The following is a 14,021-nucleotide window of genomic DNA, read 5'->3' as shown; positions in this document are numbered from 1 at the left end:
TTTATGTTGCAAAGGCATTCAGATGCTAAGCTGTGGTTCCATCCATCTCCGCACCTCCAAGCATTATTAAGGCTTGCTGCACACAGCCAGGCTTAAGAGGACAAGCTGCTCCTTAGCAGAGTCATTGCAACTGCATGTTAACATTTGAAAATAGTAAAAAAACCAAACACATGATTTTTCCTTTCCCAAAAGGCAAGGAGAAGTAACACCACTGCCCAAAAGGCTGTTATAAACTGTGCATACACTGGCAAGTAAGAAGTTGACCCCAGAGCAGGCCTGCCATGTGTATGTGTACAGACACAGCTGATCAGATTTCAGCTCCCTTTCACCTGGCTCCAAATGTGCCCCTAGGGCTGTAAGCCAAGAAGGGTATAGGATATGCCCTCACAGGGATGCTTGGCTTGGTTTAGATGCCTTAGGGATTCAGGACTAATGTGAACCACAGAGTAGTCTTACTTCAAGAGTAGACAGCCACAGTCTGTCTCTATCAGTCAGTTCAACTACCATTGCATCCCAGACAAGTGAGCTTTAAGACAGAGTGACTTCTTTTTCTGAAACAAGTGCAAGTCTACTAGCTGATTCTGAGGCTCATGACCTCACCAGCAGTCAACCTTTAGACCTCAGTCTCACCACTGGCTTTGACCTCCTGGTCCTCTGGGTAGTCAACTTTCATACCTTCCAGTCTCCCTAGTATCTGGCCCAAGCTTACAGCCACTTGGTCACTTGGCTCCTATGCTTTTATACCGTTAGTTGGCTTGTCTGTCTTGATATTTGCTAGAGATTATACACTAACATATGTACCCACACAGTGCGCGCTCCAGTCTCTCCAGTTGCTGGCACACAGCCACTGTGGTCAGTGGTCCAATCACAGCCCCAAACTTGCCAGAGTTCAAGCAGCATTTGAATTCTGGGTGGTCCTGAGTGGAGCCAGGAACTGGACTTGATGATCCTTGTATGTTCCTTCCAACTTGGGATGTTCTGTGATTATACGATTCCCAGAGGTGGCTGTGTCCCATACGGAGATGGAGGCCACCACTCCCCATTATTGCCTGTCATAATCTGTTTACTGCTGAACCTTTTTGATGATCTTTAATGTTCCTTCCAACACAAGCCATTCTATGATTCTATCATTTTCCTCTGTGGTGAAAGACTCCATGTTCATAAGCATAAATTGCTGCTAGACCAGTCGATAATGAGAAACATCTAGAGTACTCAGGAGAATTTGCAGAACCCTTCTAGAAAATCTTACGTGTTCTGGTTAAGAATCATATTTCATTAAAAATTTGAAACCAAAAGACCAACAAAAAAACAACTGGAAAAATAAGCTAATGCACAATATAGGTGTTTCAAAATTACATCTGACTTCTCTTTATTCTTAACGTAACAGAGGCCAGTTCCAGACCTGTCCTACCTCACTTCAGTCTATCTAGGTAACATATGCAAAAACCTACCAGAACAGAGTACGGAATCCAGTTTATTGAAGAAGCATGGGCTGAGTCACCTTGTATAATTTAATACGGGAAGTTATCAGATTCACCTAGTGAACTCTCATGGAAGTGAATGGATAATTTCTCAGCATGGATTATCACTTTGTTACTTAATATAGTGGTGATGATTTTTCTCTAAATATTTTTTCTCGAATAAAAATTCCAAACACACTCATGCAATTCGGTGAACTGTGATGAATTTATTTTTCAGCATCACCTACTTGAAGTGCTATTTACTCATGGCTGTGACTCTCACACGCTCAGTACCAGGTCTCTTAAATTCATTGTCGTTGTCTTCTGCTTCTTTTGGGATGCCCTTTGGTTGAAATGCTGTTCTGTGTGGCAGAATAAAATCTGCTTGTCCAGGGGACAGGTTAGGAAAGGTTGCATCAATATATTTTTGAAAAGCTAGCCTTGTTGCTTGTATTTCAGTTTCCAGGCTGTCCTTCCAAGCTTTCATCTTTTCCAGTTTTTGTTCCAGAGTCTTTACCTGGTCTTCAGCTGTTCTCAGTGTAATCATCACTTTTTCCAGTTCATCAAGATGTACAGCCTTCAGTTCTTTCATCTGTTTTTCCATTTCAATCTGATTCTCTTTTTGTTTGATACTCAGGGCAATGTTCATCTCATTACATTTGCCTCTGTTTAATTGCTCTATTGTCTTACGATACAGTTCCTCAGCTAACATGTTTTCTTCTTTGAGCTGTTCTATATGCTTTCTATTTTAAAAAGAAGAAAATTGTGGTATGGAACACCTGCTATTAAAGATTATCAAAAATAAAACAATTGATCTGTTCCAAAAATCTTTCTTACTCAACTACAAATATACATGAAATCAAGACTTACAAAGGACCTCTGTAACAAAACAGAGTAATAGAAGAAGGCTGCTGTTGACACAGAGGAGGGTAGTTAGGTATCCAATTGCAGAAGATTCTGCTTCTGCAAGGATTTCCAGTGATATTTTAATGATGAATGTTTCCAGATGAAAAAACGTAACTTAAAGGACTAATATTTCATGCTTCATCCATTTCTCTCTTTAGGCTGACATTTAAGAACACACTCATTTTTCAAATAGACTTTGAACAACTCTGCCTCCAGGTAAAAATGCAGTCTTGAAGTGAAACGTAGGAACTGATTTTAAAACTGCAGATCATCTGTAATTTTTTTAAGTTGCATCGAGAACATCATTCTATAAGCAGGTCAGTAATAAGACATAGAATTTATAACACAAAACATTATGGAGGCTGTTCACCAGAGCTGACACTGGGACATGTAAGGAATGATATATCAGGCGCCGTTAAGGCTACAGAGCCAAAGAGTTAAATGTAGAGGAGACAATTTCTGCCCCCTGTTATTTTTCCCTCCACTGCTTATCTATATGAATAAATTATCCTCCACCCTACACATCTCCTCATACACAATTTTTTTCCAGCTTTGGAGATGTCTTGCATGGCTCAACAGGCCCATGAGCCCATTTTTCCAATGACTGCACATCAGTCACAAAAAGCAAAACTTTTGGATCCCTGGTTAGATCTATGGTACTTGCATTAAGGAACAAAATAGGTTTTATTGTGGAGTTGTGTGTGAAGTCAGTGAGGGAACTCAGGACTTTTTCTGGTCACCTGGCATTTCCAACAGCTTTTTTTCCAAAAGTCTTTTCCTAGAAGATCTGCCACACTGACATAACAGGTCATTTTCTTTAGCACAGCACATCTACCAACCAAGTCAGGAAAGCATTAGGAGTACCTGTGCTGCATGGCCGCCTCACTCAGTGCCACCTCCCTCTCCTGCTTCCTGGCTTTGGCCACCGCTTGCATCTTCTCCTTGGCGCACTCCAGCAGGGCACACCGGAGCTTGTGAGCCATGCGCTGCTCTGTGGCTTCAATCTCTCTCCTCTGTTCCTCCTCCATGTACTCCTTCATCTCTGCCTTTGCCTTCCTCACCGCTTCCTAAGCATGGTTAAAATTAGATGTGAGTAGCAGTTACTATTTATTGTTTGGTCATCTTTAGGCAAAGCCCAGCAGAACAACAGCCTTCAGGAAGATATTACGGGGTAAATACAATGATTTGTTGTAAGGTCATAAGTTGAGCGGCCAGAGCTTAGTCAGCAGCTCAGGACTGTGGTGTAACAATGGGAAATCAGCTGGGAATTTTATATGGTGGTATTCACAGTAACTAACACACACACACACATCCCAAATAAAAATTCCGGAGCTGTTTTTAAAATGTAACTAAAATTCTGGTATCTTTACGACTGCCTGATGCCAATTCAGGCAGCAAAAACTGTTGTTTCAGTACCCACAGGCAGCATGTCCTCTGCTTCCATGCAGCCCTTCTCACCACATCAGGCCCTTTGGATGTCTTCCTAAGACCTTGCTTTGTATTAGAGATTCTCTGCATCTTTCATCACCAGTAAATAGGGCACTAACCTAATCTTGTCCTTAAAAGCATGATTCCACATCATCCATGTTTTATGCTTAGACAATAAACATTCCCTGATACACTTTCCTCACAAGCTCACATGGCTGGTGACATGGTTCAGAGTGAGATGAAATCTGGTCCTTTCTATGCCTGTCAGCAAGATACTGCTTGATTTGGTAAATAAATGTATGCCAACACTATTCTTAGGTGGTCTGGATGGACATACATTCATGTAGAATATTAAACAACTCAACTCATACCAATACACATCTGTTGCAATCTGTAGGCTGCATAAATCCCTGCCAAGTCCAATGACCCAGGAAAGCAGCTCAGCCCACCTAACTCTCTGCCCAATCACATATGATGCTTTGCCACCATTTACATTTTTGTGAATGATGGCTGTTTGTCTACTGCTGAGAAGCAGAGTGAAAAATACTAGGGGCTGCCTACAAGAAGCCCAGCTAACGCCACTGCTGCAGAAAGACAGCTCTGAGGCCATCAGCTGAAGGCAACTGTCCTGTGTAGTTATCCTACACATGAAAGAATTTCCACCATTCACTCAGCAAGAGGCATTATTGGTTGCCACTGTTTGCTTAGACAGATGTTGAGTAAAAGTACTGCCATCACCTCTCCAAGCTAAAGCAGCCAGCTCACATCTAAACTGAGCTGCAATAAAGACAAATGACCGAACATGAAACATGTGCCCTCACTTCAGTTATATCTGCCTTTTCTTTTGTTTCAGCTGTAGAATTCTCTCTCTGCTCCCAAGACACTGGGGCCATTTTTTTTCCCATGCAAATAATACGTGTTCAAACCCTGAGCACCGAGTTCTACAAAGATGTATAATAGGCTTATGGCATGTAATTGAATGGTTAAACACAAGGAACTGAGCTTCTGCCAACTATTGTCGGCAGATGCTGTGACAGCAAAAGACAGAGCTCCCTTGGAAAGCAGCTCCATAAAATGAAGTGAGCTCTGCCAGAAACTTAAGACCACTGTAAACTTCACTGCTCTTCCTCTTGAAATGCTAAGCACAGTGCTGTGACAGCATGCAGTACAAACAGCCAGCTATTTAGAATCTTGTACGCAACAAAATACCCAAGCAAACACTCTGGCAATTCCCTGTGGGCACCCTATCAGCTGATGGAAGGCAGTGCCAGCAGTATGCAGCCCGGTAATACAGAGCAGTGAATAAGGAACTCTGCTGCCTTCCTCTCTCCTCATACATACTGCTGGGTCTTCTTCCAGATATCCAAACAGCCATGCAAAGTATGTGCTAAATGTGTATAGAAATACAAACTGCAGTTGGTGTGCTTAATTTAGAAATATACATATGCTGGCAGTTTTCCTTCTCCTCTGCTGCATCATTTAGACTCCAGATTCAGTACATTGGATAAATGCTTTGATGTACACATCGGAAGAGACTTAAATTTAAGCCTGTGTTTAACTAACCTTAAGAAGTGCACCTAATCAGCTTAAGTGGCTGGCTCAATGAGGGCCTTACAGCCAACTTCCAACAAGGTCTACAGACTTGATTCAATTAAAAAAAAAGCGAAATATGCTGAAAGCAAACTAAAAATCCAGCTAACTGAGAGCTGGAGTTCACACCTCAAATGAACGAAGGTCCTGGTTATCTCAAACATAAGAAAAAAAAACACATATTTTTAACATAGACAGACGTGTCGAAAAGATAATTCAACCATATTTCCAATGTAAAGAAAGCAAACTGTTCCATACCCTTATTTCCTTCTCAAGCTTTAGTTTAAGGTCTTGTACAAAGGCACTGTAGTTAGCAGCTGCCTCCGTGAGAGCTTTTTCCACTGCATCTTCTTTGTATCGTTCAGCCTTTAAAACAAGTTATTATATAAATATAGCTGCTCATGCTCTATTAACATCCTATTAAGATGAAGCAGAGGTTATGTAATTGATAATTTTGTATTTTCTATTTAAAAAATCAGGGCAAATTAATTGAAGCCGTATGGTAAACATGCATTTTGTTCCCTTTGATAATTCAATCACGGTGATCCCTGTCCAGAATGCGCTCAATACAATAGCACTGAGCTGCTACTAACCACTAACTACAGACGTTTAACATGATGGGCAGATTCAGAATCTTATACAGCACTACAGGGAACAGCTTCACTAGCCAATATCTCTTGCATGCTTTAGAGGCCATTTCCTGGTCAGAGGTAAAATTTGTTGGTGGTTCAAAGTAGGCTTTGTTGAGATCAGAAACTGGAAATACGTGCACACACAAACATGTGCATCCAAAAATCTGAACAAAGAATGAGCAGAAAATAAAACCAGCTCTGTTGCCGCAACCTCCAAGTTGTTTATTAATTATTCCAAAGAACCAACGTTGTTTAAATGACTGCAGTGTAATTTAACTTACCTGAGACCAAAGCTCAGCTTTCATTTTTTCAATGCGCTCTTGTATCTCTGCTTCCTTCCTTTCACGCTCCTCTTGTTGAATGTTTGCTCCAATCTCTGTAACAACCAACAAAAGGGGATCACACACAGCAAATAACCAGAATGCTGAAAACTCTCCCTTCTCCTCTCACTGCCTTGTTTGATTCTACATCTAAGTTAAGTACTAAAAGCCTGAAACCAGTGCAGTTTAATTTCACATACATTTACATGTAGGTGATCATATGATAGCTTATGAGGTTCTAACAGATGTAATAATACAAGTTGGTCTTTAAAGAAGGGCCTTATGGAATTCGGATAGAGTCTTGGCTCAGAACTTAAGAGTAATTAAATCCTCTTTCTGAAGGTACACATTTTAACATTCCAAAGCTGAGGAAGATGCTCAGATGCCTTCATGCTGCTCTTGGAGCACAAAAGAAATAATGGCCTGGTGGTCATTCTTTAGGTACTTGGAACAGAGCACACACAGAAAAACTCATCTGCCTTTGGGGCTGCTGGACCCAAGAAAGGCCCTCTGGAATGAAGGAGTGGAGCAACAAGAATTGAACCATGCCGCTGTGTTGAGAGTAGGATGGGGGTTACTCCCTTTGGGTAACACACAGTGGGGGGTCTAAATAAGGTATTAGCACCACCATCTCCTCCTGAGGATAAAAGCAAGCAGACAGCCCTGCTTGTTCAGGTCGGCCTTCAGCACCAAAGGTTGTCCAGAAGAGGAGAAGACACTGAAGAGAGGTGGATAAAGTTGACTTCCTGCAATGCAAAACCCCATCTCAAAAAGGGAATTTCTGATCCTCCCCCTTTCCTACTCAGAGTCTTGCCTAAGCATTGCCTTGGATCCCATTCTCCGTGCTTGACAGGGCTGAAGGGTCACATATTCTTACCCTAAGTTATTAAGAATATAAAAAAGGACCAGAGGATTCAAGCTTTCAAACAGCCAGTGCAGGGCTGAATCTCCCTCTTTCACTCCAACCTTCCCTATTTACTTTATGGGTGGGCAGAGTCCTTTCATGGAGCTAACATAACATACATGGAAAAGAGTAGAAGAATGAGACAAGGAGTCAGCTGATCTAAATTAGCAAAATAAACCTAAGTCCAACAATGTAGAAATCTCAGCAAGAAGCACGTTTTGCTCTGGCTGCTTAGCTTTTCCCCAGTTCATTATACTAAGCAGTAACAAGAAAACAACTTAAAAAGACTTCCTATAGCTTTCTGGATGTGTTTTACATCGTGTATGTCAATGCGGGGAAGAGGCTTCGCCTCCTGAGAAATAACCAGCATTCACCCCATTCCTCTCAGCACACTGACCATCTCCTGCTTGTTCAAGAGAGAAACCAAACACACTCCTATTGCAACATGTGTTAATTAAAATTCACAGTGCAATTTCTACAGAACTTTATACCAGCGATCAGAAACCCCTATGATAATTAGGCACAGCTTACAAAGATGCTTCAGGCTTCTGTTAGATCCTCACACATAGGAATGCAACCATATGTTTTCCTTCATCTTTGGAGGTTACAACTCTGCTGTGCCAGAAAAATCAACCCTCAGCTTTGGAGAATGTTCATATCAGCATGCCATATCATTCTTTGGAGCAGTTTGTCAGATGCTAAGCTCAGCTCATGTAGTGATTCCGCTTCTTTTTAAACTTGTGTTCATGTTTAAGTTGTGCTACGCGTAACACAGACATAATATTGAGATTTAGGATGACAACTCTGCTAAAATAGCAGGACAAAAGACTCCTTTTGTTTATAATTCTATCAATACCAATGGAAAACTCAGTTTCGACTGAAATAAGGTTTGAACTTGGCTCAAGTGATGGTCAACAACCAGACTCAGGTATGAGAAGGTGGGATTCAGGATGCAGCAGCCCATCTGCAGAACGAGGGAATGACCTTTGCAAATGTCAGCCAAATGAGCCTTAGAAAGCATTCCCTAAGTCTTACAGCTAATTCTGCTGCACACTTCATTGTGCACAAATCCAAATGCCTTCATGCACCACAGGACAGCTGACCCTGCCTCCCTCTGAATACGCAGGATTTAAGTGCTTTCATTGCTGCAGTTTTCTCACCAAGACAGCCTTCATAAGTCCTGTACAGAGAAGCACTTTGAGTTTTACTAATTCTCAGAGTATGAGACAAGGCTTTCAGAAACAAACTCACCCAGTATATCATGATGAGTGTAATAGCGTGTCCTGAAAGGTTTATACTCCCGAATCCGATCATAAGAAGCCTTAGAAGGCGGTGGTGGTATTATTTTGGAACATACAGAACAGCAAACAAAGGAATCCAGATCTGCGCTTCTAATCATTGCGGTGTGCTAGTGCTTTTCTGCAATACAGTCACTGAACTGACAGAACTCTACTCTGGATAGATCTCTTGCTTGCAGGCCAAGTCTTTAATGTTGCTACAAAAAAAATGAAAAAAAAAAAAAAGCATGAGTGGGAAGCCACTGACTTATGTTTTACCCAGTGACTGGAAACGTCTGCCTTCAGATTGAGATTCACATGCTGTCAGCTCAGTAACGCGCAGAAGATGCAGGCAGATGAGGGAGGTTTGTGTGAAGTGACCCCTTCCAGCCCTGGTACAGCCCGCCCCCCCCCCATAGCAACTGTTACCAGGTGGGACTCTGTGCTCACAGAGCTTGCCTGGTAATAGTTCAGCAGCAGCCCAGCAGGCTTTGACTTTGTAGAGCAGCTTTTTGTTGCTGGATGTCAACAATTTCCATTCAAACCGTGTTCTCAGAGGAGATTCTAGGAGCAGAACAATAGCTGCTGCTTCAGATGTCCGAATCATAGCATTTTGTCACTGCTATTGGCAAAGATGGGAAAGTCAGCACAGAAGATACGGGACAGGCAAGGAACTGAAAAAGCCTCTGCACAGAAGACCATTCTGACTCAATTCCTGTCAAGTCAGCTATCATCCCTTGTAAATATTTATTGCTGCACTGAAAGTGAAATCGAGGGAAATAGGGCAAAAGAGGCTGTCTCAGTGCTGTTTGCTTATCCTCCAGATGCACAAAGGGAGCAGTGCTTTGCTTTCAACGTGAACAGTTTTACTGCTAATGTAGTTCTCCTTGGGTGTATTTTTTTTGCCTAAGTCCCAGTTCACTGTTGTGTGCATGAATCAGGGAACTAAAACAGCAAACGCCAGTATTAATACCATAGTGACCGTTAACTTAGTACATTCTTCTCTGCGTTTGCACTGCTTCATCTCCTATTTATGTGTCATCTTTGTAGCATCAAGGAAGTCACTTACATGCATATAAATTAATACGGAGAAGGTACTTAAATAAGAACAAGTCTCAACATTCTTTCCTCCTCCAGTCTGGGCACCACCAGCCTCACACCCTTCTTCACTTCCTTCCAACCCACAACCTCCAGATCCATACTTAGTCCACAAAATGTAGGTCAAAATTTAAGAACTCAAATCCCACATTTTTTCCCAAAATATGTGAAAATGAGACAGATTGGGCTTCCTCACTTTGAATCATCTGCATGTAGAAGGATCAAAGTGTGTATTTAAAAAGCTTACAGAAAAGCTGGTCGAAGGCCTTTTTTTTTTGTGGCATTTTGCAATCATTTAGTTAAGTTCCTGCAAGCGTACAAGACTCACACGTGTTAATGGCTACCATCCTGTGCAGCCCTTCTTGCAGGACTAATTCTAGTAACCCACCACCTCCTACTTAAAAAACACGTTCTACAGGATATGCAGAGAATCTGAAGGTTCGGAGTGTTCAACTTACCTAAAAATTCTTTCACCAACCAAAAGTCAAGCCATCTCCTACCTGCATGCTTTTGGATTTGCTCTAAGGCCCTGCTGTAGGCTGTCAAAGGGGAATTTATTTTAAAGGCTTTCCAAAGCTCTTCTATCGCTCACTTCCCTTCTCATAAGGGAGCAGCTAAACCAAAGTCCAGCTGAACTTAGCATACACTTAGAAAATGTGGATAGCAGAAAAATCACATGTTCAGAAGTAAGGATTTAGATGGAGATACAGAGAAATCCCATAGTGATTCTGCTATCCCTCAAGGTAGTCCATCACCTTTTTGCTACCTTCAATAATACATTTTTTCCCAGAAGCAGCTCCCAGAGTAGCAAAGCAGATGCCCTTCACACATCACTTTCTTCCTTGGCCCAACAGAATCCACCTTGGCCAGAAGACGGCTAGCAGGGAGGTCTCTCAACTTCTTGGGTGCCCTTGAAGACAGTGTAAATATGAGGAGATGAATGGGGAAAAAAAAATGCAACCAGATCAGTAGTAAAGGTCTGAAGTAGAAATAAACCCCAGACTGGTATGCAGCACCCACCACAAGTATCAGACTCACATATAGCAGGCCTCAGTGCTGGAACAGGGCAGTACCCACCTGCACAGCTCCCTCAAGGCAAAGCAGAGCAGGAAGGCTTGTGTGGGCCCACCTCCTGCACTAAGGAAACATCATTACTACTTCCCTCCAGCCACTACCACGGGGCACCATCAGATAAAGATCTTCATTAGATGTCACCTTAAAGTTACTTTTACCAGCAACCCCGTATTGATCAACTTTTAAAAGATCAGGAGACCAATGTTTTCTTTTCACACAGTGCATTGCGTATTCCAGTTTAAAAAACTCCCTGTTTTCACTTAGTGAAAGCAAAGAGGAAAATGAGTTGAACCACATGAATTTCTGAGGCATTTACCAGTCTAGACATACTATAGACATCACAGACAACAATCCTTAAAATCAATTTTATGTCTGCATGTATCTTAGTTACAATTTATTTGTACAACCACGGTATTTTATAATGGAACTTATACTGGATTAAAAGGCACAAGAGAGATTCAACCACAATTTTAATGGACAGAGGAAAAACGGCTGTTTTCAACCTTGAGATGTTCTGAGGCTGATGTGCTTATTTCCTTCCTTATGTCGTCAGTCCCACTTGGAAGTTTTTCTCCTCATATATTTGGACCCCTCACTGTCAACAGCTTCGTAGAGATCCTTTTTATTCTCTACTGTAGCATGCAAATAACCAAGGTAGGCCACGCAGAGGGTAATTGCTACGAGTCCAAATGCCATCACAGGTTTGTTCTGACAAAAAAAAAACACCCAATAAAACAGTACGCATTTTTAGTCAAAATACTCTTCATTCATCACAAACATCACATTCTTCAATCTTAGATTACAAAGTGAAGAGTAAACTATTGCGATATCTGAAGAACTCATCGTTGCATTCCTTTAGACCGACCCAGGTGACTTATATGATAAACTGCAAGAAGGGAGACAAGATTTTCTGGAAGCAAAAAAAATCCTCTATAAGAAATAGGTCTTTCAATTCCCAGAGGCATTGGCCTGTGTCTTTCACAGGTCACAGATGCTGCCTGAGCACAAATGAAGTGGCCACAGCCAAATAGCAAAGCTTACTACCACAAGTTTCAAATAGAAATTATCCGGATATTCTGCTGAAACAACATGCTCTGCTACTGCCAAATGGCATTCACTGCATTTCTCTAAGAGATCTCAAGTTGCACCAGGGCAAGTTTAGGTTGGATGTTAGGAAACACTTCTTTACAGAAAGGGGAGTCAAGTACTGGAATAGGCTCCCCACGGAGGTGGCTGAATCACCATCCCTGGATGTGTTTAAGAGCCGTTTGGATGTGGTGCTCAGGGATATGATTTAGCAGAAGGTTGTTAGAGTTAGGGCACTATGGTTAGGCTGTGGTTGGACTTGATGATCTTCAAGGTCTTTTCCAACCTGGGTAATTCTATGATTCTATGATCACTTATCATCACTGAAATCTACCTTTATTATGTCCACAAGGTTTCATCTTGTCTTACTGACACCACTGGATTCTGCAAGTGTAAATAAAGGCAGAGCACCGTCAACTTAATTATAGCGGCAAATGCAGTAGCAAAGAATATTGGCCAGTACACTTAAATCACGTTGCTATCCCTTATAAAAGCCTTTTTAAAGTGCTCTGCCATGTCACCATCCGTCAGTAAGTTAAAAAACCCAAAACATCCCACATGAGAAACAGATGAATATTGCCTCTTTTTATAGTACTCTTATATTAACTTTTGAGGTATTTTTACAACGCATTCTGAGTGCTAAGCTTGCATTTTATGATTTGGACCGTTTCAAATATGAAAGAGAACCTGCCATTATTGCTTTAAAGCAAACGTGCCTCCAAACATATTTAGTTTCTGTCAGCAAGAGCCTCTTACGGGTTTAATGAACAGCTCCGGGTTCACAGCTCGGAACAGAGTGGTGGTTCGGGCACCTCTCAGTCCTGGGTTTCTCTCACCGGGTGTTTCATTTTCACTCGGAGTTTTGCCGGCAGACATTTCAACTGATGGTGAATGCTCCCTAAAAACAAGATTAAACATATATATGATAAAATGAACCGAAAGAACTACATTCACAGAGCATGCGCTCAGCTCGTCTTCCTCCAACACAGCCTTCAGTCAGTGCACGCACTACCGACTGACCCGGCTGTTACTTCACGTCTCCAGCCGAAGCAAGCTGACTTTCAATCAAATCTAATTAACTTTCAGTCAGACTTTGCATCCCAAAACACTGTTTGAGGCGCTCATATTGCCGACGTGTGCCTGTATTCGTACTGACCGTACGGTAAAGCTTTTGCTACCATCGCCTGAAAAAGAAACTCACCCCGCGCTGCTGACGGGGCCTGGCCGGGGGAAGGGGAAGGAGGAGTGGCGGGACGCGCCTCAGCGATGGCGCCCCCTCGTGGCCGGAGGCCGCCAGAGCGGGGGAGGAGGGTGAGGAGGAGGAGCCCCAAGGGGGAGGGCCGGGACGCCATCTGCTCGTCGCCGGGCTATTGTTGTGGCGGCGTGTGCTGCACAGCTGGTCGTGTAGGGGGAAAAAAAGGGCTGCTTCTGAGTGTAGGTTGCTGCTCTCGGTTTGGGTGCTTGTGGAATTGAAAGAAGTCATACTGTACCTAGTTTTAGCGCAGGAGACACCCGCGCTTATCTCCCAAAGTCACTGATGCCTTCCACATGGGGACGAGAAACGTTCACACTGTCACAGTGAGGAGCGTCCTCCCTTATCAGCACTCGCGGCTCCTCCCGGCGGTCAGTAACTCCTCCTCAGTCCGTCAGTGCGAATGAAGTTGTCCGGAATCTTTTTACCAATGGGGTTTTTAAAGAAAGGGTAGAACCTTTAAAGAAAGGGTAGAACTGCAAACATCGGCCGTATCTCTGAGTCCTTTACAAGTAAGCCCTCATCTGATTATCCAGCTATCTCTCCGCAAAAGTAAACACGCACGCACAAATCTCCCTGTTTGAAGCCTAGGCCCGTCACAGAGATTTATTTTCCTTTTAAACGAATTCCTTTGGGATTCCGCATTCAGTATCGTGCTGCACTCTGTGACCATTCAGAACCTAATAGCAGCTCCTGCTTCTCGTGGGACTCACGTCGCCTCATTGTTCGAGCCGCGGAAGAGTCTCAGCGGGGAGCAGAACAAATCTGATAGCGTAACCCGCAGACGCTGTTGGCATGCAATAAGCCAACCTAATGCAGCGCCGGGAACGGCAACGTGCCGCTGCATCTTTGCTGATTCACCTCACAGCTCCTGCTTGTTTCAAGCGCCGCACAAAGGGAGAGCTTCGTGCTGTCTTCAAAATGAGGATAGGACGCCTCGAGCTACCGATAAGCTTCTCCCTATTTGAGATGCACGCGGTGACAGATCGCAGAA

The 14,021-nt window shown here is 42.8% G+C and overlaps 2 protein-coding genes across 4 annotated transcripts; both read right to left on the bottom strand.

Moving 5' to 3' along the window:
• Window positions 1-1,716: 1,716 nt before the first annotated feature.
• On the bottom strand, window positions 1,717-8,883 carry C3H6orf163 (chromosome 3 C6orf163 homolog). The gene is made up of 5 exons (XM_072333410.1): window positions 8,492-8,883; window positions 6,298-6,392; window positions 5,643-5,750; window positions 3,231-3,433; window positions 1,717-2,203 (listed from the first exon to the last, which is right to left on the bottom strand). Exons 1-5 carry the CDS (start codon window positions 8,637-8,639, stop codon window positions 1,717-1,719), a joined length of 1,041 nt encoding a protein of 346 aa, XP_072189511.1. The 5' UTR covers window positions 8,640-8,883.
• A 2,156-nt stretch (window positions 8,884-11,039) lies between these two features.
• On the bottom strand, window positions 11,040-13,107 carry SMIM8 (small integral membrane protein 8). Of its 3 annotated transcripts, none has more exons than XM_072332977.1 (3): window positions 12,977-13,107; window positions 12,532-12,673; window positions 11,040-11,397 (listed from the first exon to the last, which is right to left on the bottom strand). In XM_072332977.1, exons 2-3 carry the CDS (start codon window positions 12,649-12,651, stop codon window positions 11,239-11,241), a joined length of 279 nt encoding a protein of 92 aa, XP_072189078.1. In that variant the 5' UTR covers window positions 12,652-12,673; window positions 12,977-13,107; the 3' UTR covers window positions 11,040-11,238. The 3 variants fall into 3 exon arrangements, with proteins under 3 accessions (XP_072189078.1, XP_072189080.1, XP_072189079.1); XM_072332979.1 differs by having other exon boundaries at window positions 11,061-11,397; window positions 12,932-13,019; XM_072332978.1 differs by lacking the exon at window positions 12,977-13,107 and adding an exon at window positions 12,796-12,970 and having other exon boundaries at window positions 11,061-11,397.
• Between the last annotated feature and the right edge of the window lie 914 nt (window positions 13,108-14,021).

The sequence above is a fragment of the Excalfactoria chinensis genome, chromosome 3 (assembly GCF_039878825.1).
Source record: "Excalfactoria chinensis isolate bCotChi1 chromosome 3, bCotChi1.hap2, whole genome shotgun sequence".
Taxonomy (NCBI): Eukaryota; Metazoa; Chordata; class Aves; order Galliformes; family Phasianidae; genus Excalfactoria; species Excalfactoria chinensis.
The sequence above is the reverse complement of the archived record's forward strand: the minus strand, read 5'-3'. Positions and strand labels throughout refer to the sequence as shown.

What these genes read in the sequence shown, in the direction of transcription:
- C3H6orf163 (XM_072333410.1), bottom strand. Translation starts at nt 8,639, where the DNA reads ATGATTAGAAGCGCAGATCTGGATTCCTTTGTTTGCTGTTCTGTATGT. An exon ending in AAGCTGAGCTTTGGTCTCAG is followed by an intron (nt 5,751 to 6,297) that starts GTAAGTTAAATT and finishes CTTGTTTTAAAG; the next exon opens with GCTGAACGATACAAAGAAGA. An exon ending in GAGGCGGCCATGCAGCACAG is followed by an intron (nt 2,204 to 3,230) that starts GTACTCCTAATG and finishes TTTTTAAAATAG; the next exon opens with AAAGCATATAGAACAGCTCA.
- SMIM8 (XM_072332977.1), bottom strand. Translation starts at nt 12,651, where the DNA reads ATGTCTGCCGGCAAAACTCCGAGTGAAAATGAAACACCCGGTGAGAGA. An exon ending in CGGAGCTGTTCATTAAACCC is followed by an intron (nt 11,398 to 12,531) that starts GTAAGAGGCTCT and finishes TTTTTTTGTCAG; the next exon opens with AACAAACCTGTGATGGCATT.